Source organism: Budorcas taxicolor, chromosome 13 (assembly GCF_023091745.1).
Source record: "Budorcas taxicolor isolate Tak-1 chromosome 13, Takin1.1, whole genome shotgun sequence".
Classification (NCBI taxonomy): Eukaryota; Metazoa; Chordata; class Mammalia; order Artiodactyla; family Bovidae; genus Budorcas; species Budorcas taxicolor.
The window spans coordinates 51274115-51301517 of NC_068922.1; the positions used below are offsets into that span (position 1 = coordinate 51274115).

The 27403-nt window shown below is 53.6% G+C and overlaps 3 protein-coding genes across 4 annotated transcripts; all 3 read left to right on the plus strand.

Annotated features, from left to right (window-relative positions):
• Nucleotides 1-180: 180 nt before the first annotated feature.
• On the plus strand, nucleotides 181-2813 carry CENPB (centromere protein B). The gene has a single exon (XM_052650373.1). The coding sequence runs from the start codon at nucleotides 190-192 to the stop codon at nucleotides 1987-1989; it is 1800 nt and encodes a 599-aa protein (XP_052506333.1). The 5' UTR covers nucleotides 181-189; the 3' UTR covers nucleotides 1990-2813.
• Nucleotides 2814-5582: 2769 nt separating this feature from the next.
• On the plus strand, nucleotides 5583-8318 carry SPEF1 (sperm flagellar 1). Its single transcript, XM_052650381.1, has 7 exons — nucleotides 5583-5709; nucleotides 6734-6845; nucleotides 7194-7350; nucleotides 7529-7568; nucleotides 7716-7776; nucleotides 7989-8112; nucleotides 8211-8318. The coding sequence occupies exons 1-7, from the start codon at nucleotides 5583-5585 to the stop codon at nucleotides 8316-8318; spliced, it is 729 nt and encodes a 242-aa protein (XP_052506341.1).
• A 5816-nt stretch (nucleotides 8319-14134) lies between these two features.
• On the plus strand, nucleotides 14135-27214 carry ADISSP (adipose secreted signaling protein). Of its 2 annotated transcripts, none has more exons than XM_052650383.1 (6): nucleotides 14135-14273; nucleotides 21291-21466; nucleotides 22750-22892; nucleotides 25245-25383; nucleotides 26215-26337; nucleotides 26575-27214. In XM_052650383.1, the coding sequence occupies exons 2-6, from the start codon at nucleotides 21448-21450 to the stop codon at nucleotides 26673-26675; spliced, it is 525 nt and encodes a 174-aa protein (XP_052506343.1). In that variant the 5' UTR covers nucleotides 14135-14273; nucleotides 21291-21447; the 3' UTR covers nucleotides 26676-27214. The 2 variants fall into 2 exon arrangements, with proteins under 2 accessions (XP_052506343.1, XP_052506342.1); XM_052650382.1 differs by having other exon boundaries at nucleotides 14145-14273; nucleotides 21350-21466.
• Nucleotides 27215-27403: the final 189 nt, after the last annotated feature.

Below are 27403 nucleotides of genomic sequence, written 5' to 3' on the forward strand. Positions count from 1 at the left end.
CGCCCGCCGGCGCCCCCGAAGGTGCCCCCGGCCAGGCCGGGTCGCCGCCCCACCCGCCGCCCCGCGAGCCGCTTTGTCTCGGGCGGGGCGCGCGGGAGAGGCCGCCAGGTGCCCCCCGCCGCGGGCCCGGGCCCCCCGCCCCGGGGTGGCGGCGGTGGCGCCGGGCCCCGGGGCGGGGGGCGCGCCGGGATGGGCCCCAAGAGGCGGCAGCTGACGTTCCGGGAGAAGTCGCGGATCATCCAGGAGGTAGAGGAGAACCCGGACCTGCGCAAGGGCGAGATCGCGCGGCGCTTCAACATCCCACCGTCCACGTTGAGCACCATCCTGAAGAACAAGCGCGCCATCCTGGCGTCGGAGCGCAAGTACGGTGTAGCCTCCACCTGTCGCAAGACCAACAAACTGTCCCCTTACGACAAGCTCGAGGGGCTGCTCATCGCCTGGTTCCAGCAAATCCGCGCCGCTGGCCTGCCGGTCAAGGGCATCATCCTCAAGGAGAAGGCGCTGCGTATAGCCGAGGAGCTGGGCATGGACGATTTCACTGCCTCCAACGGCTGGCTGGACCGCTTCCGCCGGCGCCACGGGGTAGTGTCCTGCAGCGGGGTGGCCCGCGCCAGGTCGCGCAGCGCTGCCCCCCGGACCCCAGCGGCGCCCGCCAGCCCTCCCGCAGTGCCCTCGGAGGGCAGCGGTGGGGGTACCACGGGCTGGCGCGCTCGGGAGGAGCAGCCACCGTCGGTGGCCGAGGGCTACGCTTCCCAGGACGTGTTCAGCGCCACTGAGACCAGTCTGTGGTACGACTTCCTGCCCGACCAAGCGGCGGGGCTGTGTGGCAGTGATGGACGGGCACGCAGGGCCACCCAGCGCCTGAGTGTCCTGCTGTGTGCCAACGCCGATGGTAGTGAGAAGCTGCCCCCACTTGTGGCTGGCAAGTCGGCCAAACCCCGTGCAGGCCAAGCTGGCCTGCCCTGTGACTATACCGCCAACTCTAAGGGTGGTGTCACCACCCAGGCTCTGGCCAAGTACCTGAAGGCCCTGGACACCCGCATGGCTGCAGAATCTCGCCGAGTCCTGCTGCTGGCTGGCCGCCTGGCTGCCCAGTCCCTGGATACCTCGGGCCTGCGGCATGTGCAGCTGGCCTTCTTCCCACCAGGCACCGTGCAGCCGCTGGAGCGTGGCGTGGTCCAACAGGTGAAGGGCCACTACCGCCAGGCTATGCTGCTCAAGGCCATGGCAGCGCTAGAGGGCCAGGATCGCTCAGGCCTGCAGCTGGGCCTCATGGAGGCCCTGCACTTCGTTGCTGCAGCTTGGCAGGCTGTGGAACCTTCGGACATAGCTGCCTGCTTTCGTGAGGCTGGCTTTGGGGGTGGCCCTAATGCTACCATCACTACTGCCCTCAAGAGTGAGGGAGAGGAAGAGGAGGAGGAGGAGGAGGAAGAAGAGGAAGAGGAGGGTGAAGGGGAGGAGGAGGAGGAGGAAGATGGTGAAGAGGAGGAGGAAGCGGGGGAAGGAGAGGAGCTCGGGGAGGAAGAGGAGGTAGAAGAGGAGGGTGATGTTGATGACAGTGAGGAAGAGGAAGAGGAAGAGGAGGAAGAGAGCTCCTCTGAGGGCTTGGAGGCTGAGGACTGGGCCCAGGGTGTAGTGGAGGCTGGTGGCAGCTTCGGAGGTTATGGTGCCCAGGAGGAGGCCCAGTGCCCTACCCTCCATTTCCTGGAAGGTGAGGAGGACTCTGAGTCAGACAGTGAGGAAGAAGAGGAAGAGGATGATGAGGATGAAGATGATGAAGATGATGATGAGGAGGATGATGAGGTGCCTGTACCCAGCTTCGGGGAAGCCATGGCTTACTTTGCTATGGTCAAGAGGTACCTCACCTCCTTCCCCATTGATGACCGTGTGCAAAGCCACATCCTCCACTTGGAACATGATCTGGTTCACGTGACCAGAAAGAACCATGCCAGGCAGGCAGGAGTTAGGGGTCTTGGACATCAAAGCTGAACCACTGAGCTTAGCCATGCCCCTGACCTGGATGTGGCAGCACCAGGGCAGAGGACTCTCTGGGCAGCTGCTGTGGATGGAGCCAGAGTGGGGAACCCCACATCCTTTAGTGATATTCTCCTGGCCCTGTGACAGGCCCAGTCACCTCTGTAGGGCCTGGGGCTGGCATCAGCCTCACTGCCTGCTTTTTGCCTCCTTTTCAGAATCCTCTTTCCTCCCCAGTTGCCCCTGGGCATGGGGGACTAGGTGGGGAGGATGGGGAGCTGTCCGGTGCTACCACACCGTGCCATCAGTGGACTAGGCCACAGTAGCAGCCAGGGATGGACCCTGGAAGCTCCTGGCCAGAGAGTGCCTCTCCCCTCTGCCATCCACACCAGGTCTTTGGTGGTGGGGGGGACCCCAAAGCCATTCTGGGAAGGGCTCCAGAGAAAAGTCCAGCCTAGGACCCCACAAGGCTGGCAGCCCCACATCCCTGTCCCCAGGCCACCTTGAGAAGCACAGTCTAACCACAGGCTCCTAGGCCTGCCTCAGCCTGCTTCCCCACTTCCCAACCCCTTCCTCTGGCCCAGTCCATGTTACTTTGGCCCTTGATTTTCTTTCAGATTGGAGGTTCTCAAGAGGCCCTCCAGAGGAGTGATAATGGGCACTTCCCTTGTGGGCAGCTGCAGGCCCCATGCCTCTCCTCCCTCTCTGGCAGGGCCCTATCCTGGGCAGGGGGCCTGGGGCTGGGCCCAGAGTCCAGCCATCCAGCTGCTCCTTTCCCAGTCTGAATTCAATAAATCTGTCTGCCCCCCTTTTGTGGGAGTGGACGTTTTAACAGCCAAGGGTGCATCCTTCATGGTCTGGGCTTGCGTCTGTCTTGGGGACACTTCGTTTCCCTGTTCCGTTTGATCCTTGCTCTGGTGGGACAACTGTTGAGAGAGTGGCTATAGCCCAGGCCCTGACCAGGGTGAGGGACAGCATCTGTATTTAAACGTTGCCTAATCTGCCTGCCTGCTTAAGTGCAGGAGACTTAGAGTCGGGTTCAATCCCTGGGTCGAGAAGATCCCCTGGAAGAGGCAGTGGCACCCCACTCCAGTATTCTTGCCAGGAGAATCCCATGGACAGAGGAGCCTGTCATGCTGCAGTCCATAGAGTCGCAAAGAGGCGGACATGACTGAGTGAGCACAGGCTTGGGGGCAGGAGGGATCTTCAGTGCACCCATGCCTGGGGGTGGGTTTGAGGAAGCTGGGCCTTGCAGTACTTAGAAGCTTTGGGTCAGTTGGCTAGGATAGAAGGGAGGGAGCCAACAGTCCCTGGAGGGCCAAATTAAGCTAGGTGCCTGGGAACTAGGCTTATCAAGGCCCATAAGAAGATCCTTGCAGGAGAGGGGCAGGAGGGCAGAAAGAAAAGAATGTTGGGGGCAGCTCCTGTGGTCCAGGTTGGAGTTGCAGGGGTATCCCTTGTATGGTTCCTTAAGAGGGGAGTCCTCTACACCTTCCAGTGTTTGGCATCTCCAGTCCTGGTGGCTATCCTTGGGAACAGTGGCAGGGTAGAGGTGAAATTGCTGGGGACACTTTGCACCCTGAAGAGGTTGAGGATGTCAACCACTCCCTGTGTGGTACCCTCTAGAGGGCCCCCCATCCACAGGTAAGACAGCCTGCTCTGCTGATCCTACCTGCCTTTTGGCTTCTCACCCCTCCCAGGCCCTTCCTCACTGAGGCCCTCAGGCCCCAGTGGTTCCAGTGAGGGGAGGGCCTGAGCTTGAGCAGGCTGGCAGCTCTGGGCCCCAAACCGGTTTTCCCACCTTGCCTGAGGCTGGCACATCACCCCTCTGTTTCCCTGCCCCCACCTCGTTGCAGTTCCTCCTTTCTCCACCCTGGAATGTGGGGGGCGGGGGGCACTTACCACATCATCTTTTTAAACCAGAAGGTGGAGGGGGTGTTCCACACTTTCCCTTCCACACCTCTGGAACTCAGGGATTCCTTCCAGGCCTTGAAGGCTTCAGAACTAAGTGAGAGCAAAAAGCACCTGGGATTCTCAGCCCCACCCTGGCCCACGTCTAATCCCCATCTGAGGTCTGGAGGATGAGAAAAAGAAGCCCAGTCTACCCCCTCGCCTGCTCTGGAGTAAATGAGCGGGAGCAGTAGCCTTCTCCCTAGGTGCCACTGGCCCATCGAAGTCCCTCACCTCAAATACCAACAAGGCAAATTCCTCCATTTGTCTGCTGCCAACAAGAATGCCTCTTGCTGGAACTGAGATCATGTCTTTAATGATAACACCAATCAACATGAATAGGGCTCTTCCTGTGTGCCAGGTTCTGTGCTAAACACTTTAAATACTCACAAAGCTCCTGTGAGGGGACTTACTTCCCTGGTGGTCCAGTGGCTAAGAGCAGGTCTCTGGTCAGGGAACTAGATCCTACAGGCTGCAACTAAGTTTCACGCTGCAACTAAAGATCCTGCTTGCCTCAACGAAGATAGAAGATCCCCCAGGCTGCAACTAAGACCCGACACGTCCAAATAAATAAAATATTCTTTAGAAAAGAAACCCGTGTGAGGTAGGTAAAACCATGAGAAAACATGTACAGAAAAGTGCCCAAAGCCAAATCACTAGTCTGTGGCAGAAGCAAGCTCTCTTCCCCAGGCTGATTTAAGTGTCCACTAAGACATTCCTAGCCCTGTTTTCCTAAAGGAACTGGTTACTGACTCAGTTTCTAACTTGTAGAATAATAGCTCTTGGAGATGAACGGTGTAGAAGTGTCTACAGGAGCTGAAGCTCCCGTTCTTAGAACTAACTCCTGTTCTGCCAGTCCCAAAAATACAGATCTGTAAATATCCTTCCCATTCTCCCTATTACTCCTTTGGGACAAATAGATGAGAACCATATCCATTTGATGAAGAAAGAAATAGGGTTAAGGGTTTAAATGACCTGCAAAGACACTGATCTTGAGGTCTGGTTCTCTCCTTGGGAATCTGGGTTACATGTTAAATGCCCCACCAGGACACTACTGGGGGTGGGGGTATAAGGGGCAGTGGTATGGAGATGGCCCTATGAGCACAGAGCTTTAAGGAGGGACCTGGCAAGGACTGTCACACAGCCTTCCACAGTCCAGATGTGAACCAGCTGGTGACTAACAATGGACCCCCAGATAAAGCTGACAAAACACTGGGCTGCTGCCTTCACTTGGGACTGATTGCTAAAGGACCCTGAAGGGGATCCTTGTTCTGAAGACACTGATGCAGGGATTCTGGAGGCCTGGTTGTCTTCGGCAGTTCCCAGAGTGGGCCAGTGTCTGGTCAGCATTTGGCAGAAGTGGTTTCTTGGGAGGCGGGGAAGAGAAACCACCTTTTCAAAGTGAGGCCTGAAAGGAGGTAGCGGCGGGGGCGGGGAAACTACAACTCCCAGAAGTCCCTGCTCCCCGGCGAGTCAGTTTCGGTTGCCATGGTTTCAGAAAACAATATGGCCGCTCCCAGCTGGGACGTGAGTCTGGGTTAGAGACGCGGCGGCGGATCTGGGTCGCAGCAGTGGCGAGAGAAGAGGGTCTTGAGGGCTCGTGAGGTTGGCCCTGGACGCTATACAGCTGGAACGGCTTGACCTTTCCGAGGGCGCCAATGGCGGGCAGCGTGGATGAGGAAGCACTGCACCAACTGTATCTGTGGGTAGACAACATCCCTCTGTCCCGGCCCAAGCGAAATCTATCCCGGGACTTCAGTGATGGAGGTGTGTGCTCCAACGTGTGTGAGTGTGTCCGCACGCACGCCTGGGTATGTCCTGCATGTCTTTGTGTCAACGCCTTCTGTCCTGTATGTACGTGTGTACAGGGTCTATGTGAATACATGTCTCTTGGTGTTTGTGTGCTTGTGGCAGAGGGGTTAGATGTGGGTTAGTGAGAGGGGTGTCCAACTATTTCCTGAGATTTCAATTGTGGACGTGTGCATCTGTGGGAATGTGAACATGTGTGTGTCCATATTTATGTATACATGTTCTATCCTTTATGTGTGTGGGGTGTGTTGTGTCTGTGTATGTGTCTATGACTCCTTCCCTGGACTTTAATGACTAAGATGTGTATTTGTGCATCTGTGTGTGTGTGTGCACGTGCTTATTCCTGAATTTTATATGTCTTGTGGGAGTCTGAGCATGTGTTTGTTCATATGCAAGTTGATATGTTCTGTCCTATATGTAAGAATGGGGTGTTGTGTGCACATGTTTCTTTGTGATTGTTTAGGTGTCTGTGTGTTGAAGACCCTCTCCTGGGATTTTAATGACAGAAGTATGCATTTCCCTGTGTGTATATTGATGCATATGTGACACTTTGTGTTTCCATGTATACGTGTGTTGGTAACTGTCTCTTGGGACTCTGGTGATGGCCCTATGTGTCTGTGTGTGTTTCTTCATCTCTGTATCATTGTGTGTGTGTGTGTGTGTGTATTTATGTCAATTCCTAGGATGAGGCCCCAGGCTCCTGAAGGTTTTCTTGGAGACTCATTCTCTAATAGGGGACTAGAGACCTTAGTTTTCAGATGCCCTGAGTTAATGGCAAAGAGATGAAGCTCCTCTGGAGAATTTGTCTCTGGCTGATCACTGTTCTTGGTCTCTTACCTCCCCTCCATATATCCTTCCCCTTTCCACATTTCTACCTCTTCTCTTGGCCCCACCACTCTGCCACCCCTGATTCTCCCACCTCACCCATTCCTTCTCCCTCTTCCTTCTTCCTTACCCATCTCTACACCTTCCATGTCTGCTCCCACCTCCTCTCTCTCAGTCCTGGTAGCAGAGGTCATCAAGTTTTACTTCCCCAAGATGGTGGAGATGCACAATTATGTCCCTGCCAACTCTCTCCAGCAGAAACTGAGCAACTGGAGTCACCTGAACAGGTAACAGAATACCTGGGCACACTAATGGGATCTCTAGCCCTTAGCCTAGGATCCGAGGAAGGGTTGCCCAGCCCTTCTATCTCCTATGGTCTCCACAGTCCAGGCTGGTGGCTGGGGTGGGGAGGACAATGCAGACAGAATCTATCTGGTAACAATATCAAGGGACTCTTCTTTGGGGGAGGTGACAAGGATCCTTGAGACATACATGCTCTGGGCTCAGGTTGGGTGCCCTTCCATTCCCCCAGGGCTATGCACTGAAGGGCTACCACTGCTGCATCTCCTTCCTTCCCCCAACCCCTCACATCATCCACCCAGGAATCAGTCCACCATCCCTGTGTCTACCCCCAGGAAGGTGCTGAACAAACTGAACTTCTCTGTACCAGAGGACGTGATGCGCAAGATAGCACAGTGTGCCCCAGGTGTGGTGGAGCTGGTGCTCATTCCACTGAGGCAGCGCCTGGAGGAGCGTCAGAGACGTAGGAAGCAGGGCATCGGCTCCTTACAGGTGCCTCCTTACTCCAGCTTCTTGCACTGTTCTAGGGGAGTTTCCCAGGCAGCAGAAAGCTCTGCCTCAGTGACAAGTGTGGGAGAAGGGTGCCTGGCTAAAGGGAGCCCACAGCGGGAGGGATGTCCTTGGGAGTGGGCAGCCCAAGTTCACTGCAGACTCTGGGCGGTTCTTACAGGAGCTGGCTCCCCAGGATGGCACTGACTACATAGATGTGGGTAAGGTAGCCTTTACTTGCCTTCCCTTCCAGGAAGAGCTTTTCTCCTGTCCTTCCTTCCTGCGGGGGAAGGGGTGGAACTATGGGGAGGGGCAAGACAGGAAAATAGGACTCCTTCAGGGTCATTCCTATACTTGCCTTGTCTCAGGTTTGTCCCAGAAGGCCCGAGGGGAAGGTGTCCCAGACCCCCAGGGACGGGGGCAACTCAGGTAAGGAAGCTGGGAGCTCCTGACCTTACCAAGCCTGATATTCTCTCTACCTGGGAGGGGAGGGTGAGGGTTGCATCTGGAAAGGTAGGGAAGTCAGGGATGAAGGGATTTCAGGGACAGTGGGAGGGAGGGAAGGCTTGGTTGAGGGACACTTGAAAGGGTGATGGTGCGGTCTGAGATCCAAGCCTCAGCTAAGCTGCCTCTCACCCCAGGGAGGGCCGACTGCCTGTGCCCCGGCCTCCAGGGGACAGCCAGGCGCTGCAGAGCAACCCGAGCTTCGTCCTCCAGATTGCTGAAAAGGAGCAGGAGCTGTTGGCCTCGCAGGAGACCGTGCAGGTGAAGGCGCACTGGGAGGGAGCCGGGGAATTGAGGCCTGGGAAGATGGGCAGGGGGCAGCAGGCCACTGGACTTGACTTCTGTGTGGCTTGGCCTAGGTCCTGCAGATGAAGGTGAGACGCTTGGAGCACTTGCTCCAGCTCAAGAACGTGCGCATAGAAGACCTCTCCCGGAGGCTCCAGCAGGCGGAGCGTAAGCAGCGGTGAGCCTGAGAGATGCCCCCTTATCCGCCAGAGCCCAGATGTAGCAACTGATGCACCCACCTCGAAGGGCAGAGGAATGGGCGGGCGGAGCCAGCTGCTCCAGTGAGCCTCCTGGGACACAAGCGCCCCCTTGGGGTGTGTGAGTGAGCCTGGGGGGGCAGTGGGACAGGAACCCTCCAAGCGGAGCCCAGGAACTGAGCCACTCCTTCCACTCCATCTGGGTCAGGAGAATGGACCGCTTTCCAGAACCCAGAAGCCACATGCAGAGACCTGGCATGCACCCCAAATCAGTGCTTGACACCAGGGACTCTGCCTTGGTGCTCCCAGTGCTGGGCCCTAGGGGGTGGTCCTCCAGCTTGGTCCACACCCATAGAACCGGGTCCCCACCCAGCTCTGGTGACAGCAGTGTCTACATCCAGGCTAGTTCTCTGTACCATGGGTCAAAGGGGAGGCTGTCCAAGACAGCTGAGGGGCTTCCTTGCCCTTCCTGGGCACTCACCTGGGACCCAGCTGAAGGCTGGAGAACACAGCAGCTGAAGAGGAAGGGGTGAAGTGTGAGCTCAGCCATAGACTGTGCCTTCCAGTTGCCCTCCCCTCCCACAGCATATGTTGAGAATGTTTGGGGGATGTGGAGCTGAGTTGTTCCCATTAAAGTTATGGTATCCTTCCTGTGCCTGCTTTCTCTTCTCTGAGGGAAGTGAGTTCCTGTCCCCCTTGTGTTATCCCCACCCCTTAAGTGAAAGAGCCTTGTGGGCCCAGGCTGGGGCTCAACTCTTGGGGAGCTGGACCCTGCAGTGGCCACTTCTTGGTAGGAGGTTGGTTTTGGGCACTAGGACTGCCTGACTTCTAACTCTTAGAAGTCTAACTCTTAACTAAGTCAGGCCTTAGACTGACCCCCAGACTTACTCTGTCTTCCAGCATTGCCCAAACCCAAGCACAAATCCAGGCTTCCGATTCTTCCCAAATGTAGCCACAGAGTCACCCTCAACCTTGCTTATGGACTCACCCCTAAATGTGTATGACTTCTGACCCTGCCCACAGACTGACCCCAAGTTCTGTGGACCAAGACCAAGCTTGACTCCCAACCCTGACCAAGATATCATGGCCTTGGTGTGACCTTAACTTTGATCATTACACTGCCAGTAACATTGAACATTTGAATATCCTGAGACCCCACAATTCTATTCCTAGGTATATATTCAGCATCACTTCAGTTCAGTTGCTCAGTCGTGTCTGACTCTTTGTGACCCCATGGACTGTAGCACACCAGGCCTCCCTGTCCATCCATAACTCCTGGAGCTTGCTCAAACTCAAGTCCATCAAGTCGGTGATCCCATCCAACCTCTCATCCTCTGTCATCCCCTTCTCCTCCTGCCTTCAATCTTTCCCAGCATCGGGGTCTTTTCCAGTGAGTCAGTTCTTCACACCAGGTAGCCAAAGTATCAGAGCTTCAGCTTCAGCATCAGTCCTCCCAATGAATATTCAGGGTTGATTTCCTTTAGGATTGACTGGTTTGATCTCCTTGCAGCACAAGGGACTCTCAAAAGTCTTCTCCATATCCAGCATATCCAGCATATTCAGCATATCCAGGGAAAACTTAAGTTCCTGTGTTTTGTGACACGTGTACTGCGATGTTCATATCAACACTCCTTGTAATAGCAGAACTGAAAAGAACTCCTATTAATTCTCCCATTACAAACTTAGTGACTTGAACAGCACACATTTATTACCTCGTATTTTCTGTGAGTGAAGAGTCCAGGCATGGCTTAGTTGGAGCCTCTGGTTCAGGGTTTCTCACAAGGCTGCAGTCAAAGTGTTGGCCCGAGCTACTGTCTCATCTGAAAACTGGGGAAAAATTGACTTCTGAGTTCAGTTGGTTGTCGACAGTTAAGTTCTTTGTGGGCTGACAGACTGAGGATTTGTTTTTTGCTGGCTATTGACTGGTGGCTGCCCGCATTTCCTTGCCATGTGACCATCTCCAGTAATGATAGCCTATTTTATCAAAGCCAACAAGGGAGTTAATGGAGTCTGTTAGCAAGAGGGAAGTTATAATCTTATCTAATGTAATCGCAGAAGTGACATCCATCACATTTGTGGTAGTCCATTTATTAAAAATCATTAGACTGACTTCCCTGGTGGTCCAGTGGTTAAGAATCCACCTTTCGATGCAGGGGACTCAGGTTCAATCCCTGGTCAGGGAAGGAGCCCACAAGCTGCAGAGCAACTAAGCCTGGGTGCCACAACTAGAGAGCCCGTACTCTGCAACAAAGATCCTATGGGCTGCATCTAAGATCCAAGGCAGCAAAATAAATAATTCATTAAGTCCAGCCCACTTTCAAGGGGAGAGGTACACATAGGTGTGAAAATCAAGAGGCAGGGATAACTGGGAGCTATTTAGAAGCTCGTGACCATGAAGATGAAGAAACAATGAAAGGATAAAGTCGAGAATAGTGTTATTTCTGAGAGAAAGCAGAAGACTTATTCTATTGTTGATGGACAACTGGGTGGTTTCCAGTTGGGGGCTATTACAAATGATGCTGCCACAAAGATTTGTATACATGTCTTTTGATGTGTAATTAAGAGTGGAATTGGTGGGTCACAGGGTTGGCATTTATCAGCTCTATTAGATACTGCCAAGCAGTTTTCCAATGAGGTTATAATTGTTTAATTTTTATTAAAAAGAATGAAGTCCAAGGAATTCCCTGGCAGCCCAGTGGTTAGGACTCCAGGTTTTCACTGACAAGGGTGCAGCTTCAGCCCCTGCTTGGGGGAACCAAGATCCCACAAGCTGGGCTGTACAGCCAAAAAAAGAAGAAAAAGGAAAAAAAAAAATAATGGAGTCCAGAAAACCATGTGTTTGAAGCTGGAGTGGATGCTTTACATATGCTCAATCTGTTCTCCTAACCTGGAGTTGCTCATAAATCCTCCCTTGCTGGCTCACCCTATTCTTGGTACACAGGCTGTTGGACTTTGAGGGGGGGCAGTTGGGTACCTTCTACCCTGACTTCCTCCTGGCATGAAGAGTCTCATTTCCTCCTGGAGGCTTTCTGGAACCATCTGCACTTGCACCGTGGTTTTGGGGCCTTCCCTGGGAGCGTGTAATATCCCCAGATATGGAAAGCTCTGTATTGCAGGTCCTCCCAACTGGCCAGTTAGCCAGACTGCCTAGTGCCTGGGAATGTGAGGAATGTTTGGCAGGGACAGGAGATCACAGTTCTTTTTGTCTTTTATCTCCCACCCTAAACTGTAAGTGCCTTTAATTCCAGAGCCTTGCACAGTAACTTGCTAGTCACATACACTTAGTAAATAGTTATTGAAAGGAGGTGACAATTAAAAGTCCCAAGGGAAAGAAAAGAAATAATAGTTAGGTGTTAGTCTATATGTCTGAAAGAGTCCATACCAGGGATGATTTTCAGAAGCTGACTAGAAAAATATAAAACAGGAAGGGCTTAACCTGGTCTTGAAGGGAGGGTAGTTTTGCCTATGAGAGGAGGGAAGGTAGTATAAGGAGGGGATCATAAATTCAGATGTCTACATAGACCCAGAGGTAAAATAAATGTCAGAAAATAGGGACTGGTGAGGACTATGGTAAATCGAGGTGTCAGCCTTTGGTGCCAGGCTAGAATTGAATCCATGTTGTTCAGTCAATAAGAGGAAGAGGAAGCAGAGAAGGAGGAAGAATTAGACTTTTTTTCAAGAGTTTAGTTTTTTTTTTAATTAATGTATGGCTGCATTGGGTCTTCCCTCCTGTGTGTAGGCTTTTAGTTGCCCTGAGCAGGGGCTACTAGTGGTGCAAGGGTTTCTCACTACAGTGGCTTCTGTTGTTGCGGAGCAGCACGGGCTCTAGGTGTCGGGGCTTCAGTAGTTGCAGCACCCAGGCTCAGTAGCTGTGGCCCAGGCTCAGTTGCCTTGAGGCATGTGGAATCTTCCCAGACCAGGAATCGAACTGTGTCCCCTGCATTGGCAGGTGGGTTCTTAACCACTGGACCACCAGGGAAGTCTGAATTAGAATTTTTTAAAGCCCATATGTGTAGGGAACTAGGTATAAGGAACTAGGTATAAGGAAGGTTGAGAAGTGCTTGCAAACAAGACTCTCAACCAGGGCTGAACATTCTTGCCAACGAGATGTTCAGCTAAGAATCCTGTTTGTTCCCATGGGAAAAGAACATTTCTTGCACACAAGGATGTTTCCCTGATTCCTCAAAAGGAACAGACCCAGGGACAAAACGGATTCTAAGTTGATAAGGAAGTTCCCCAAAACAAAGTCTTAGCAGCAGTAAATAAGTCAAGGTAAAGGTTATCTCGCCCTGCGCCTGCGCACTGTATAGTCTCTGAATCATAGTGCTTGGCAACTTGCCCTGTAGGTTGTTGTGCAAGGGATATAAAATAAAGCAGCTGTAAGAAGCAAGTGTTAAAATATAAAGATTCAAACCACTCTGCAGTGTTGGTGTTTCATTCCGTCACCAGCACATATGGACTAAACAAAATATCTATAGCTTACACATCGTCTGCTACCTTGAAGAACAGACATAGGACTGCAACTGAAGGCGGGACAAGTGGGGCACACGGACTGGTGGGGTTGGGTAAAGAGAAAGCATCTGGCAAGAGTAGATGGGCTGAGATCAGAATGTGGAAATCTCCCGATGATCGGTCATCTCAAACACCAGAGGGTTCACGTTTCACCCAAAATGATGCTAAGAAGTTTGAGGTTTTTCTGGACACTCCCAGAGCACTGAGCGCTTTGAAGCAGGGTAGGATTCACTGGAAATGATAGCTCAGGAAGATCTGTCAACAATGTGTTAACCAGGGACCAGAAGATAGGTTAGGGGTCACAGGGATCCAGCAGAGGGTAGGAGCCTTGGAGGTTCCCCAGAGGCAGTGACCGCGGTCTTTCTGAAAAGCTGGCCTTCAGCCGCCCATACCATCTCTCTCCTAGTTATGCTGTTAGAAGGGTTCAATCCCCTCGGGTACTTTAGGGACCCTGATCCAGCCAGCGAAATGGGGAAGGGGGTGTTGTTTGTTCAAGGACCTGTAGGCGGAGCAGTGGCTAGAACCCTTAAAGATCCGACGGCTACGTTTTTGCTCCGAAGGTTCTGTGCAGGTGCGCACCCTGGGACGCAGAGCTGGGCGCATCCTTCTGACATTGCGACTGCCTCCATAGACAGCAGAGGCTGTGGTCCCCGCAGGCGCCTGCAGAGGTTCTCCCAACCCCCACCCCGTGAGGCCTTCTTTGTTCTGATGCATTTCAGGGCCAGCCGGGCGCCCAGGATGTGTCTCAGATCCTCAAGGGGGCATTTCCTCCGAGGCAGGGAGATGAGACGGAAGAGGAAGATGCCGAAACCAGAGATCGCAGAGCGAGAATGGAGGGTTCTTCCGCTCCAGGACAGGACCCAGCGATACCCGTATCAACGGCCAGGGGGGCGTGGAAGCCTAGGGGAAAAGGCAACCTTCAGGTGCCCCACCTGGCTCTGAGCCCCACCTTACGGCCGTTCCAGGGGGCAGAACCCGAGGGACGCCCCTTCCAGTTGGGCGGAGACGGAAAGTGCAAACCCCAACGCTGAGAGTGGACGCGCGTTCAGCCCATTCAAAGTTGCTCCTTCCTTCTCTGGCTTCTGAGCGATTCCGGTCTTTGGTTACGGCGAGCTCGAGGGCTAACCTCATCGCGAGAACTTCTCGGGCCCTGGGGCGTGGGCTCTTACAGCGCAGCCGCAGGGCCTCCTGACGCAGAGGCGCATCACCCGTTGGCGGTTCTCTGGCGCCCGCTTATTGGTTCGAAGCGCCCTCGCCCCACCCCCCCGTCGACCAATGGGAGAGGAAGGGGCGTGCCCTGGCGGCGGGTGGCGGCGGCGCGGGGCTCTCTCATGTTCGGCGTTGAGCCCCGGCTGCTGCCGCGGTCTCCAGAGCTGCCGCCGCTGCGGTCGTCCCTGACCGTCGCGGCCTCAGGGTGCTTCCCGCACGGTGAGACTGCTCTTCCTTCTGCCACCTCCCGGTTTCATCCCGCTCACAGAGATCCCCTCCCAATCGAGCCACTGTTCTAGGTAGTCGGTGCCTGGGACCCCTCCGGCTGGAGCTAGAGGGCTCTGCTGTCGGGGCCGGGCCAGGGAGGGCTCCTTGGCACCCGAGCTGGGGAGGTATTAGGCCCCAGGGCCGCAGGTGACCGTTAGGTGGTAGAGTTGAAGTGTTTTCCGCGGGGCGCTGTTGAGGGCACGTGTGACACAGTGAGGGTGGGGGCCTAGGGTCAGCGCCGTCAGCAACTCCCAGCACCCCTCCCCCGCATTGTCATCGCCTCGCTGGTGACCTTGGACGAGTAGTCTCACTCTGACGTCGTGTGGCTCGGCACCTTCAGGGAGGAGGGCAGTGATGTTGGGGAGTATGGGCTCGCGAAACTACTGCGTCAGCAGAGGTGATGGTGGGACAGAGAGGATTATCTCTGAGGGACAGAGCCGCCGTCTCGCAGCCCGGGAGGGATGTGATTGGGGTGGGTGGGGTGGGGGCGGTGTCCAGACTCATTTGTCCCCTTAGAAGATGAGGATAGGATGGGGATGGAGGGTGGAGAGGATACAGATTCATATACCCAGGCCCCTGATATCTCTGGGAGCTTGGCGATTACCACCCTATTGTCACAGAGCAGGAGGCCTTCGTTTAGGTTCTGGACCAGTGTTTCTTTTAGTGAGCAGGGATCCTGGTGGACTGAGAAGGGAGACATTCAGTTGCTTTTCCTCTTGAATCTTGGCTTTGGGAAGTGTGGGTAAGGCGTTTCTCTGCCCAGGGAGCTGAAGCAGGTCAGAGGCAGCTGTTGCCCCCTGGACCTGGCCTTGCCTGGGTGGGGATTCAGTCTGGAGGCTAGAGGTGTCTGAGCACTCTCAGGCTAGAGGGATTGTGGGGAGGAGACGCTGGGGAGAGAAAGGCAGCATTTCTTGGGGAGACAAGAGGATGTGAGATGGTGGGGGTCCTTTCCTCAGTTCAGCCCCGCTCCACCCATTTTTGAGAGAGAGAACACCCATACTTAACCCTTGCAACTGGCCTGCTGGAGAAGGAGGAAACGGAGTCACATCCAGACTGAGTTGCTGTAAAACTGCCACAACCACTCCTGACCTCCAGCCTTGCCTTTCCAGGCCTTGTTCTAGGTATGCAGGCCCTAGTGAGCTGGGGCTGCTCTCTTGTTGCAGAGCATAGGCTCTAGGCACATCAGGTTTAGTAGTTGTAGCACGGAGGCTCAGTAGTTGCTGCCTTCGGGCTCTATAGAGCATGGACTCAGTAGTTGTGCCTCACAGTTGCTCCTCAACAAGTGGAATCTTCCCTGACCAGGAATCAAACCTGTGTCTCCTGCATTGGCAGGCAGATTCTTTACCACTGAGCCACCAGGGAAGCCCCATGCTTGAGCTTTGAGGAACAGCTTCTGTGGGATTGGGTGCTTAAGCCAGGATTGAGCCCAGAGTTGGGGTGGAGAGGGTAGGAGTTGTACAGTTCCTGGCTCAGAAAATACTTCAACAGGTTGAGAATGAGAATTGAAGACTGAATGAGAAACAAGGGCCCAAGAAGCATGTCCCTAACCACAAAGCAGAGGACAAGCTGGGGCTGGTCCTGTGATGCCTGGGACTTGGGGGCTGCAGAGAGGTGCTGTGAGCATGAAGCTGTGGTGTATAGGGCAAGAGGGTGGCAGGTCCTGGAGCTCTACTTTGCCTTGGACATACTGTCTTTGGCCCCCTCTCTAGCCTTGGGCACCAAGTGTGGGACAGTTTGGAGTAGCAGCTAGCACCCTGTGTGCACAGCGGTAATCTAGGGGGCTGAGAACTCTGAGTTTCTGTGTAACTGTCTCTCTGCCTAGCTGCCATTTCCTTGTTTCTGTTCCTCATGCCAGAGGCACCAGTGGACCTGGCTGAGCCCTACCCTGGGTAGGATAACCTCGAAGCAGCTTTTCTCTCTAAAGCTGAGAGGGACCTGAGCTAGGAGCTCTCTATTTCCCAGAGAGAAGGTTCTAACAGTTTCCCTGAGAGAGTAACTGAGAGCTGAAGAAGACCCCCAAGGCCCTTATTCCAGCTTCTCAACCCTCCCCATCCCATGACTCTCCGTGGTACCACCTCTGACAGCTCATTTAAAGAGGGGGTGTCTTTTTTTTTTTTTTTTCTGGAATGGGGGGAATTTCCCAGGATATATATTCTTCACATTTTCTTTATAAGTCCTTCTGGTTGAGGGAGGTGGACAGTGAGCTCCCAACAGTCTGCTCTCTGGCAATCCCTGGAGAACTTGCTGGCCTGAGAGTGGGGGCGGGGGAAGGCAGATGATGAAAGGGAGAGAGAGGCCCCTCAACCCTTGAGCTGTTTTCTAAGAAGGCTAGAGCCTCAGGCCTGCCCTGAGGGCCATTCCTGACTGTTCAGTATTGGCTTGAAGTGCTTCTTTGATGCTGAAATTGCTGTTGCTTCAGAAAGCAGTCCTTTGGGTGATTTGTTCTACAAAGGTGGGGGCAGAGTGGTGAGTGCTGTCACAGAGCTTCAGGCACCAGCTGCACCAGACCCACGGAGGAAGAGGTCATTGCTGATTTATTCCTATGCTGCAGGTGAGGAAACTGAGGCACTGAGGCATGAAGTAACTTTGCCATGCAGCCTGAATTTAAACCAGGTCTTTGGGCTCTGCTGCCTCTTGGGGGCTGAGCTGCTTGGGCCACGATCAAGATTTGGCTGGCGCAAGAGGAGGCCTGGGGCTTCAAGTGTGCCTGGTGTTTCTCTTTGGGAACAGCTGCTGCAGGAAGAGGCCTTATGCCCTCTTCTCCCAATTCTAATGAAGAATTGTGTGTAGCTCAGGGTCTGGCTCACAGGGGACAGCGACCAATGAGTCTTTCTGCTGGGAAAGGAGCTTTTCCAGCCTTCTCTGGGCCTTCTCATTCTCTGTTCTCAGTGCTCAAGGATTACAAGGCAGTGCCTGAGTGCTTGCTCTATACTGGGCTCTGGGCAGTGCAAGAGACACAGGTCCTGCCCTCAGTGACCTTCCATTTCAAGGTTGGTGGTGGCAGTGGGGAGGTAACAGCTGATTGTGGCCAGGCTAGAAGATGCCCTGTGGGAAGCACCACTCTGAGATGGGGGAAGGGGAATGCCTTCCAGCGCAGGGGTTGCTAAGAGAGCAGGGTGGGGAGCTCTTCTTCTGAGAGCCTCTGGGCCCTGATGTGCTACATCTGCCTTAAGGGCCCACTGAGGCCCATTCTTGGGCTCTGTTTAGTTTGGTCATTCATTCATTTAATGAATATAAACCTAACACAGCTGCTCCCTGCCAGATGCTGGGCGGGGTGCTGGGGATATAGGGTTTGGCAAAAGCACAGTCGCTACTCTTGTAAGGTGGGAGACAGAGATATTAAATGATCCCAGAAGTGAGAAGGAATTCTTTTTGAAGATTTTCAGGCCTATCCTGGAATGGGAGGGGTGAGAATGGGTTGTGCTGCCTTGAAATGGGTCCCCATGCTGAGATGTGGATGGGAGAACAGAATTATTCGAGGCAGATGGCCTGGGTGAAGGCAGGCAGGCAGGCAGCAGGCAGCGGACAGGGGAGGAAGACAGGTACAGGACCCTGCATATAAAAGCCCTAGGAGCCTTTGCTCACCAGCCAGTTTCATCCAGGCTTCCCAGGAAGTGTCCTGGGAAGGAAGCTGTTTCCTACTCCAGGGATCTTCCCAACCCAGGAATCAAACCCGCATCTCCTGAGTCTCCTGCATTGGCAGGTGGATTCTTTACCACTGCGCCACCTGAGAAACCACAAAATTATGATTGTTGTTGTGTAGTCACTAAGTCATGTCCGACTCTTGTATGACCCCATGGACTGTAGCCCACCAGTTCCTCTGTCCATGGGATTTCCCAGGCAGGAATACTCAAAGGAGTTGCCATTTCCTTCTCCAGAGGATCTTCCTGATCCAGGGATTGAACCCACCTCTCCCGTGTCTCCTGCACTGCAGGTGGATTCTCTACCGCTGAGCCACCTGGGAAGCCCAGGAAATGGGGGGAGCTTGTCATTTTTCCTCTGGTATAGAGATGTGGCTGGAGCAGCCTCTGTGCAAGGTAAGGGGAAGGCCTGGTCCCCTTGCTCTTGGCTGTGTTTCACAGGCTCTGAGTCCACAGCTTCAGGGGGTGGCTGGAGTGGGTAGGTAGGGCAGGCTTCTCTCCAAGGGCCAGACTTTCTGGAGACAGCCTTAGGGGCTGCCCTTCTGGGACTGACCCAGAGTGCTGGCCTGGGGCTGTTCCTGCATTCCTGAGACTCTAGCTTTGCCCTTCCCTGTACCTCCTGAGGCTTCCAATGGGGGTGCTCCTCATACCCAAGCTGTTAGCCCTGCCTTTGAGGTGGGGCTTGAGCCTTGGTGGGCTTTTGCATTGGGAAATGGGGAGGGAGGTAAGGCCTGCTGCCAGGGTAGCTCAGAACCTGAGGGGCCTTGAGGTCATGCCCTCCACAGGCCCAGCGCCAACTCTGAGGCCACTCAGTGGTTTTTCCTCATTCCCTGGACCAGCAGAGGTCATTCATGCATCACTCATCTCTACTTTAGTGTCTATCTCTGACACATAAGGACACGTGTGTGCATGGGTGCTCAGTCTGTTGTGTCCAACTCTTTGCGACCCTGTGGACTGTAGCCCGCCAGGCTCCTCTGTCCATGGCATTCTCCAGGCAAGAACACTGGAGTGGGCTCCCATGTCCTCCTCCAGGGGAAATAAGGACATACTTCTCTACATAATCGAATTCCATTATCTCACCTAGCTGATCAACTCATTTCTTAATGTCGTCTAAGATCCAGTCCTGTTTATTAACATTTCCCTTGTATCTCTCATGACTGAGCGACTGAACTGAACTGCACTGAACTGAGAAATGCCCTTCTACATATATTTTTCTTTTTGAAACTGATGTGGTGGGAAAAACCAGGTCAGTTGTCCCATTGAGTATCCTGCCTTCTTAGTCTCTTTGTGTATTAATTTAGCAGAGCATTTGGCAAACTTCTACTGTGAAGGGCAAGATAGTAAATATTTTAGACTTTGCAGGCAATGTGGCCTCTGTGGCAACTACTCAGAGTAGTTTTAATGTGTGTGCTCAGTCATGTCCGACTCTTTGCAGCCCTGTGGACTGTAGCCTGCCAGACTCCTCTGTCCATGGAGTTTTTTTCCAAGTAAAAATACTGGAGTTGGTTGCCATTTTCTCCTCCAGGAGATCTTCCTGAACCAGGGATTGCTTTAGTGCAAAAGCAATTTTAGGTGGCAGTCCAGTGGTTAGGACTTTCACTGCCAGGCTTTAATCCCTGGGTCAGGGAATTAAGATCGTGTAAGCCGTGAGGGCACAGCAAAACAAAGAAACAAATAAAAGCAGTTTTAGACGACATTAAACAAATGAGCACTTGGTTGTGTGCCAGTAAAACTTTACCAAAAAAACAGGAAACAGTGGCAGCCCGACAGGCTGTAGTTGGCCCATCTCCTATCTAAAGCAACTTCCTTCTTTTATTAAAATTAGGTCACTTGTCTTGCAGAATATCTGGCCTTCTGGGTTTGTCTCTTTGCTTTTTTGTGGAGCCATTTAATTGGTTCTGCTTGCAGGCTAGACATTTGGGGCAGAACCACCCAGTCAGCGGTGCTGTGGCTTGGTGCCACTTCACATCAGTAGGCATACTTGCGCCGGTGTCCCATTCTGAGTGAGAGGAGACTGACCAGTGCAAGACTGGCTAATACCACTTTGCTCCATGGCACACTTGTTCCCTTTAACCTGGGTCATCTGTCAGTGGTACTTGTGCATCTGTGAGCATCCATGCCTTCCTGGTTTAGCACCCACTGATTGGTGTTGCTTCCAACATTTGTTTTTGGGGGGGTTGCAGAATTATTTAGCATTCAGTCATTCCTTTGTTAAGGAAGAGCTATCCTTTAACACCAGGGCAATTTGGCTACAAGAAAGACCAAGAGACAGACTGAATTAATTCTGTTTAAGATTGCCAGTTTTCAGAGCAGAGAGTTAGGGTGTTGCTATTGTCGGTAGTGACAAATGAGGGTTTCGATTTGTTTTGCTTTCTTCCTTTTTTCATAATCACTGTGAATGCTCTTGATTTTATATAGTTCCATCTGTTAATATTCTCTTTGATGCTGAGATGGTCCCAGCCCAGTGTTTCAGAGCTGTGCTGCTTACATAGGCTTCCTGGGGGTACTTGCCATTGCCTCTGCCCTGAGGCTGCCCTTAGGGAGCTGAACTGGAGGGCCTGCCAATCAAGCCAGAGTCTGAACTGTGAGTTCTGATCGGTGGCAACCCTCTCATAGGTGCCTGTTCTGTGTATGGCCCTGTTTGATCACCAGGAGGGAAAGCTCTAAGAACATGCCTTATTATATAGTGAATAGTGAAGTCGCTCAGTCGTGTCCGACTCTGCGACCCCGTGGACTGTAGCCCACCAGGCTCCTCTGTCCATGGGATTCTCCAGGCAAGAATACTGGATTGGGTTGCCATTTCCTTCTCCAGGGGATCGTCCGGACCCAGGGACTGAACCCAGGTCTCCTGCATTGCAGGCAGATGCTTTAACCTCTGAACCGTCAGGGCATATAGGCCCCCATATTTCACCCCCTCGAAGCCTACTGTTAATTCTAACCTGGATTGACTTGTGCAGCAAGAATACTGTGACCTCTGGATGTATGATGGTACAACCTGTGTGTCTGGGCTGGGCCAATTCTTGGGTCACCAGTGTCAGAACTGGCCCCTGGAAAGTGCCAGTGAAGTCCCCTTCCTTTGCTGGCTGCCTCTTCCCACCAGCTTCAGGTCTGCTGGGCACTAGAGTTCTGGGCTCGTGCTTTGACACCCAGAAACTGCAGCTCAGTACATGCTGGCCGGGCTGTGGGTCAGTAGTGTGTCAGGCAAGGGTGAGGGCTCTTGGCAAATGTGGAGTGGGTGGAGGAGTAGGGGGCACAGGTACCACTTGGGCTACTGAGAGCTGCAGGGGTTTGGGTCCTTCCTAAAGGGAAACCTCTGCTCTCCCACCAGCCACAGGCCCATCAGTGGCCCTGACCCTTGCCCTCCCCTCTGCACTCCCCACCCGTCAGGCTCCTGCTGGTGTCCCTGGAGCATGGGAGGCTGCTGAGCGTGACTGGTGGTGTCCAGCAGGAGCTGCGTGTCTCACCCTGTGGCAGGGAGGGCGTCCATGGCTGCAGCCAACAAGGGTGAGTGCCTGCCTGGTCTGGTGGGGTTTGTAGAGTCTTACAGTGCACCCTGGTGGGAAGGGGTATTGTTGCATGTGGGATCTGTGTGGGCTGTGTGTGTGTGTCTGTCTGTCTGAATGTGAGGTGTGAATTATATTACATCAGTAATTACACCAGTGTTTGTGCTGGGGACGCCCAAGCCCTAGCAGGGAACCTTGGTTTGCTGACCTGTGGAGGTGTGCTGCCCTCGTGGCCCCATGTCCCAGTCTCCCGGTTCCACTGTGGAGGTTGGTAGCACAAGGGGCTTGGTGTAAGCACTGAGGCTCTGAAGTGGGTAGGGCTACAGTAGGTTGTGGAAAGGAATTGGGGTTTCATTCAGAGTCCAGAAAGACTCATAGAAGGTTTTAGGTGAGGTAGGATATGAGGGTTAAATCTGAGGGACTCAGCAGGGAAATGTGGAAATGCCAGGTTGACCCCTTGGGCCTCCATAGAGTCTTCATTGTGTGCAAAAACCCAGGCAAGGACTGGCCCAGGCCCTCACCAAGCTCCCACTAATCTGCCTGCCTTAACTCCCTGACTGCCTGGCCTTGGAAAACCTGATCCAGTGAGGGACAGCTCCATGTGAGGAGTTAAGCGGAGGAAGGAAAGGTGTCTCTGGGAGGGGTCCTGGAGCCTCCCCTGGGTTCTTCTTACCTGCCAATGATCAGTAGTGAGGTTTAGAGGAAGCTGCAGCCCCTTCTAGGAGGGCTGAGTGTAGTTTTTGACCCTCTTTGTTTCTCCCACCCCCAGGCAGGTCCCATAGAGCCCAAGCCTATTCCTGTGTCTGCCCTTTTCCCCTCTCAAGGGGGATAGCATGAGGGGCAGGCAGAGGGCCTCAGGACTGGCAGACCTAGAAGAGAAGGCCTGAGAGATGGGGAGCTTGGAAATGTGAAGGAGAGCACAGGGCAGGGTATCCTGAGCACTGGGGCTGAGTCCTGCACTGCCCAGGGTTTGGTTAGCGTCAGGACTGTCTCTTCCCTGTCAGCTCCATTCCCGTTAAGTGAAGGGTCATATTAGCTAATCCCTAAATCCCCCCATACCCTCTTTGAGGGTGTGCATTTTCTGTGGGAAGACTAAGCAGGCAGGGGCAGATAAAAATCTGAAGCCTTACGATCTCCATTGTCCAGTAGGATGTGGCCTCGCTCAGCAGTGGATGTTGACTGATATGAAGGGGCAGTCACAGGGGCAGGGCAGTGAACGTTGGAATAGTTTCCTGGGGCTAGGAGAAGGCAACACCGCTGGAGCTCTCTCCCACTCTCTTGTAGGCAGCAAGTCCAGAGTCCGGAGTATCCGCTTCGCAGCAAGCCACGATGCAGAAAGCTCCCAGAGTCACGTCCACTTTGATGAGAAGCTGCATGACTCTGTGGTCATGGTCACCCAGGAGAGCGACAGCAGCTTTCTGGTCAAGGTATGTGCATACCTAACCCCATAATCATCAGCCTTATTCCCTCTACCTTCTCCCTGGCCCTGCCCAGCTTCCTGGGCCTCTTCCATTTCCTCTAAGCTGGCTCCATCTTTGTCCTTCCCTGGGCCTTGGTTTCCCCATCTGTAAAATGGGAAGTGTGAGACTGTGATGAGATGAGTGCACTTAGGATATTACTTGAATGGGAGTGGAGCTGCTGTTATCATCAGCATCACCCCAGCCATTGCAATTGGAAGGCAGATGTCCAGGCTTTGGTGTCACAGGGCTGGGTTCAGTTCTGGGCCTCCTGTTTTGGCTCTGTGACCTTGGGCAGGTCACCTCAGTTTTCCTTCTCTGAAGTAGAGACAAGTGACACCCCAAAGAACTGGAAATGGAAGGGTGTATGTATGTGAGGCTAATTATATTGATAACATCGTGTGACTTTATTTACTCTGCTTTGCCAAACCTCTGGCTGATTGAAGCTCTTTGCAGTAGTATTTATCACCCCTGTGATTTTCCCTTCTCCTTCTCTTCTAGTGTCCATACCTCATACACCCTTGGCTCCTCCAGCTGCTGGGACACTGTTAGATCCCACATCCATTTGGGAGGGACAGGAAGAATTCTTTGGAGGGGATGGATTGGAGGGAAACAGGGAGTGAGGGAGTGAGGCCTTAAGGTTGGACAGTATACCAGGGCTCCCATGTTGAGCCCCGGAAGGCATGGAGGTGAGCATGGTGGTTGGTGTCTGACCTATTGAGACCACCCTGAGGAGGGGCCCAGAGTCATAACCATTTCTGCCCAAGTCTAAAACCCTTGCTCTTTCTCCAGGAGCTGACAGTTTCCCAAGGGAGCAAACAGAATGAACCCAAACTTTCAAAAATAGCTCCCTGCCTCCCATTGCAAAATCTATTCATGTCCATGGTAGAGAAAATTTGGAAGATAGAGAAAACTATAAAGAAATTTAAAAGTATCTGCAATCATACTATCTAGAAATAACTATGGTTACTATTTTGATGTTATTCCAGTTTCCTTTCTAGCTTTCTTTCCAAAAATGAAAAGCTGGTATACCAGTGTACACACTGTTTTTTGGTTGCTTCTGTTGTGATCCATCTCCTGTTTGTTTCAGTAAATAATTTTCCATGAGATTTTACAACTGCCTGATATTCCACTATATCTGTCATCATTGATTTAGCTGGTTCCCTGTTCCTGGTGTTAACAGTTATTTCTATTTTGTACTGTTATAAACAGGGCAGTGATGAGTTTTGTTTTGTTTTTTTACATCTGAGTATTTCTCCAGGGAAATACTGCAAGTGGTGCAGCTGGATCACAGGGTACAGCCAGTGATTAGCAAGTACAGCCAGAAAGCCCTCTTGAGAGGTGTGCCCTCTTTTAGCAGAGTGTTGGAGCCATAGGGACTGAGCTTTATCACACAGTGACATCATCCTGATCCTACTGAAAGGCTAAATGCTCCCTCAAAGGACAGGGCCATCCATTTCCCGAGACGGAGCAGGACAGCGTATGCCCTGTGAGCTGTGGATACGGCTCCCACATTGCCCTTCCTGGACTGGCACTCCAGTCAGCCTGCCCGCCCAACAGCTACCCTGGCCTGTGACCCGCCACACGACTGAGTTCCTGAGGATGGCAAAGCTGTGTGTATGAACAACAGAAGTTTCCCAGGCTGTGCATCAGGGCTGTTGGACACAGTGAGCCTTTGAATGGACAGGCATCCATGTTCATGTCCCAGCAGGGCAGGCTGGATTCCAGGTTCCATGACTGGTGCCAGTCGTGTGGGCCAGCCCTGGACTGACAAAGCTCGTCTAGAGTCTGGTTTTATGATTCTGACCCACCCTGCATCTTGTGCTATCTATGTTGCCTGGTGGCCCCACCATGAGTGACCAGAGGACCAGTGTCCCTGGGCACGTGCTGATAGTGGTGGGGGCAAGTGGATAGCCTGTGTAGTGGGGTTTTGAGCCTTCCCTGTGGGCAGTGGCTGGTGCCTTGCTGTGTGGCAGAAGTAGCCAAGAGGTACAGGGAGGACTATAGCTCGACCACACTGTGGCCTTCAGCCAGTCATTTCCTGGCTTCTATTTAATCATCTATAGAATGGGCCACCAAGGGACTTCAGGGCCCATGAGACAGATATGGGACAAGTGATAGGGGTGGGGTCCTTGAAGAAAGGGCCTGGAGCTGCCAGGCCAGGGGTGTGAACCAGCTAGAATGATGGAGGGAGTCAGAATCCCCTAGGATTGTCAAGGACGCAAGTGGAGGGCCCACAGGATCACCAGTGGTACAACCCGGGCGGACCCTGGGGGAGACTGTAAGTGAAGGTGCCTCCATCCCCTACCCCTCCTGCTGCAGGTTGGCTTCCTGAAGATCCTGCACAGGTATGAGATTACCTTCACTCTACCCCCAGTGCACAGGCTGAGCAAGGACGTCCGAGAGACACCTGTCCCCAGCCTGCACCTCAAGCTCCTCAGCGTCATGCCCATCCCAGAAGGTGCGTCCCCTGCTTGGGGTGCTGGAAGCTTGCCCTCCTCCAGTAGAGCCTGGGTGTGAGTAGGAGTGATAGCATGGGTACTTCCTTCCCCCTATCAAGGGCTGATGGGTGGCTCAGAAACAGGAAACATGATGCCTCTTTATGGGCCTGCTGTGTGGCAACTTGGCAGGTCCCATGCCCCAGCCCTCACTCCTGGACAGAAGTCCACGGGCTCACACAGTTGACCTATGTCTGCTCACTGCCTGATGGTTACTTCAGGGGGATGGTGGGAGCCACTGAGGAACTGCTCTGGGCCTCTAGCCCTTCCTTTGCCAGGGGAAACCTACTAGAACCTCAGGAACTTTGGGCAGCTGCCTCCCAGGCCCCACCAGACCTGAAGTTGCTTTTCCATACCCTGCCACCTTCAGCACCCCTCCTCCCAAAGGCTAGCAAATCAGTTTCACCATTTACAGAAACCCCAGCTTCAGTTTCATGTCTCCCCTACCTCCACTTCATGACTTTGCCCTTAAGTGGGTTGAGCAAGCCTCCTCAGGTCTTTGCCTCTTGCCACCTGATCTGCTCAGTCCCTGCCCTGCTCCTCCCTCCCTCCCTCATCACCCTCTCTCCCTGCCTGTTTTTGGGGAATCCCACCTCTTGCAAGCCTGAGTTTGACTTCTGGCCTACATGTAGAGCTCATTGAAGAATGGCAAGTTCCAGAGGCCTGTGTACCCAGCCCTGGGGGCAGGGGTGGAGGGGAGTTTGGGCCATCCTTGCTAGAGGTCTTGGTGGTGGGTGGGGACCAGTGAGTGCTGGGGGGCAGGAGGCCACAGAGGTGCTGATCGTCCCGGGCAGGTTACAGCGTCAAGTGTGAGTACTCAGCGCACAAGGAGGGCGTCCTCAAGGAGGAGATGCTGCTAGCCTGTGAAGGTGGCCCCGACACCTGCGTGCGCGTGATGGTGCAGGCACGCGTCATGGGTGAGAGCTTGAGGCCCAGGTCTGGCTAGAGGAGGGAGGCACCAGCTTGGCTACAAGGAGTTTCCACCCTCCTTGAGTCTGAAAAAGGGATCCTTGTTTTGGCCCATTCCCAGTCTCCTTGGTGGGTGCCTTTCTCCCCATCCTCTAGCAGAGCTGGGAGGGAAGGTAGAGGAGTCTCCTTGGAGTAGGTGGGGCCAGGGTCCACCCTGGCATACTGACTTGTCGCCTGTCTTACAGACCGACACCACGGCACACCCATGCTGCTAGACGGCGTCAGGTGCGTGGGTGCTGAGCTAGAATACGACTCCGAGCATAGTGACTGGCGCGGCTTCGACTGAGGCCCTCGGTGCCACCTGCCTCAGGGCCCTCGGCCTTAAACCCAGCCTCATCCCCCAGATGCTGCATGACGGTGCGGCTTCCTCCCCCTTCCCCAGGGTGGGTGTGCAGGCGGAGGGTCCATGGGCCTCTACGCTAGAGCCTTGCCCACGCCTCTCACCTCATTTAATGTGCCACCTCCCTGCCCCTCCAACGTCCTCTTCTCCCACTTTCTCCTATGTGCCTCAGCCTCCTGCTGGAAGAAATGGATTGAGCCCCCAAGGAGGCTATCTGAGGAGGGCCAGGGGAGGGCCTGGGGTGGCTTTTACCCACCCCCACCCCAGCCATAAGGGCTCCAGTCAGAGCCTAGGAGAGGAGGGAGCTGGCTCTGTGGTGGAGCTGTCTCGCTTTAGCCACCTCTCTTTTCTACTCCGTTTTTTCCACTGCTGTCCATGGTGAGGAGGAGGGAGATGCAGTTCCCAATCCCTACCCCCTAGGTCTGTGTTGTTTTTAAATGACTGGTTGGGATAAAATCCTGAAGAAATAAAACTTCCAGTGGATACCAGAGGCCAGCAGGGTGTTTGTTCTCCAGGGCCCTGAGAATGCCCAGTCCTTGCAGATGGGCCAAGGAACAGTTTTGGCTACTTAACTCTTTTTGTAAGCAGGGTTACTTTGTGGTGTTACAGCACCTAGCCCCAAAAAAGGTATGTGCGGGTGGCGGCGTTTTAGGCCTGCCAAAATGAGAGTCTGC

Bases quoted from the DNA above. Each gene is read 5' to 3' on its own strand.
- ADISSP (XM_052650383.1), top strand. The intron at 22,893-25,244 runs GTATGTGCATAC...CTCCTGCTGCAG, and splicing joins ACAGCAGCTTTCTGGTCAAG to GTTGGCTTCCTGAAGATCCT. The intron at 25,384-26,214 runs GTGCGTCCCCTG...CGTCCCGGGCAG, and splicing joins CGTCATGCCCATCCCAGAAG to GTTACAGCGTCAAGTGTGAG.
- SPEF1 (XM_052650381.1), top strand. From the start codon at position 5,583: ATGGCGGGCAGCGTGGATGAGGAAGCACTGCACCAACTGTATCTGTGG. The intron at 7,351-7,528 runs GTGCCTCCTTAC...CGGTTCTTACAG, and splicing joins AGGGCATCGGCTCCTTACAG to GAGCTGGCTCCCCAGGATGG. The intron at 8,113-8,210 runs GTGAAGGCGCAC...GGCTTGGCCTAG, and splicing joins CCTCGCAGGAGACCGTGCAG to GTCCTGCAGATGAAGGTGAG.
- CENPB (XM_052650373.1), top strand. From the start codon at position 190: ATGGGCCCCAAGAGGCGGCAGCTGACGTTCCGGGAGAAGTCGCGGATC.